General features: G+C 43.3%; 1 protein-coding gene across 1 annotated transcript; it reads left to right on the plus strand.

The window, feature by feature from the left end:
• The first annotated feature begins 437 nt into the window (after positions 1 to 437).
• LOC103728703 (olfactory receptor 10G6) lies at positions 438 to 1430 on the plus strand. Its single transcript, XM_008826663.3, has one exon. The coding sequence runs from the start codon at positions 485 to 487 to the stop codon at positions 1418 to 1420; it is 936 nt and encodes a 311-aa protein (XP_008824885.1). The 5' UTR covers positions 438 to 484; the 3' UTR covers positions 1421 to 1430.
• The last annotated feature ends 408 nt before the right edge of the window (positions 1431 to 1838 follow it).

A 1838-nucleotide genomic window follows, 5' to 3' on the forward strand; every position in this document is an offset into this window, starting at 1 on the left:
TCTCTCCATGCAGTGTTCTCTGCTATACATGCTTAAGTGATGAACTTTACTTTATACATTAGGAAAAGTAAAAGATTAGCAACTTAAATAATAAAATATTAATCTACTGATATACAATAATAAAAACTCTATGATCCTTCACTCTTGAAAAGGCAAGACAAATAATATTTTCAGACCATGGGTGATTATAACTGAAACTTTGGAAAACAATACTGTGGATAAGGAAAGACTACTGTATAAATAGTTCATTGACTTCCTATTGGAGCAAAGGAATATTCTCTGGAACCAAACAGAATCTCAGTTGGGAGACTGAGAGGGAAAGCAAGGTGATAAAGAGAAAGAGAGAAAGATGAGACAGACAGGGGTGGGGGGAATGAGTCCCTTCTGTGCCTGAGTATAGCACACACGTGCCATGTCTAGAGAATTTACATGGGCATTAAGCCTTCCTCTCTGCTGTCTTTCAACAGATGTGAACACCAAAGAAATGCAGAGAGGCAACCAGACTTCTGTGCCTTACTTCATTCTGGTAGGCCTGCACCACCCACCTCAGCTGGGGGTACCACTCTTCCTTACCTTCCTTGCCATCTACTTCCTCACTGTCTCTGGCAATGGACTCATCATTCTCACTGTCTTGGTGGACATCCGGCTCCACCGGCCCATGTACTGGTTCCTATGTCACCTCTCTTTTTTAGATATGACTATTTCTTCTGCTATTGTACCCAAGATGCTAGCTGGCTTTCTCTTGGATAGCAGAGTTATCTCCTTTGGGGGCTGTGTAATTCAACTCTTTTCTTTCCATTTCTTGGGCTGTACCGAATGCTTTCTTTACACACTTATGGCTTATGACCGATTCCTGGCTATTTGTAAGCCTTTACACTACGCTACCATCATGACTCGCAGTGTCTGTAACTACCTGGCTTTTGGCACCTGGCTTGGAGGGACCATCCACTCGCTTTTCCAAACCAGTTTCATATTCAGGCTGCCTTTCTGTGGCCCAAACAGAGTTGACTACTTTTTCTGTGACATACCTGCCATCCTCCGTCTAGCTTGTGCAGACACCACCATCAATGAGCTGGTCACCTTTGTAGATATTGGCTTCCTGGCTCTCACCTGCTTTATGCTCATCCTCACTTCCTACGGCTACATCGTAGCTGCCATTCTGCGAATCCGGTCTGCAGATGGGCGTCGCAATGCCTTCTCTACCTGCGCTGCCCACCTCACTGTGGTGATTGTTTACTACGTGCCATGCACCTTCATTTACCTGCGACCTGGCTCACAGGAACCTCTGGATGGGGTAGTTGCTGTCTTCTACACAGTCATCACTCCCTTGCTTAACCCCGTCATCTACACACTGCGCAACAAAGAGATGAAGGCAGCATTACGGAGGCTGGGAGGCCTTAAAGAGGTGCAGCCTCACTGACTTCACCCAGCAAAGGCCTGCAGTACACACAAAACAAGGACACCAGATGTGCCACCAAATAATTTTGGAGAATTGAGACAGAAGAGGAAGAAGAATTCATATAGAGAAGAAAGAGCTCATTGACAGAAGTGACAACCTGGAAAGTTCCACATTATAATTTGTTCTTATGAATGATTTTTCCATGTCATTCTTCAGTACTTCTGAAAATTAATCAAAAATTCATTGGGCGAGTGGGCATCTTGCAGGAAAAATGTTCAGATCAGTAAAATGGCCACATCAAATCTCCATGGCATCGTTTATGTTGCATTATTATTTCTAATTTTTATGTTGGTAAGAATAACCTCCATGCTAACCATCTAGTGTGACAACAATTATGTGAGTTAAATATTATCTTTCTCATGTAAGCATTAGAGAACTG

This window comes from Nannospalax galili, unplaced genomic scaffold, assembly GCF_000622305.1.
Source record: "Nannospalax galili isolate Female #2095 unplaced genomic scaffold, S.galili_v1.0 scaffold1852, whole genome shotgun sequence".
Taxonomy (NCBI): Eukaryota; Metazoa; Chordata; class Mammalia; order Rodentia; family Spalacidae; genus Nannospalax; species Nannospalax galili.

Excerpts from the sequence above, each read along its gene's own strand:
- LOC103728703 (XM_008826663.3), top strand. The coding sequence starts at position 485 with ATGCAGAGAGGCAACCAGACTTCTGTGCCTTACTTCATTCTGGTAGGC.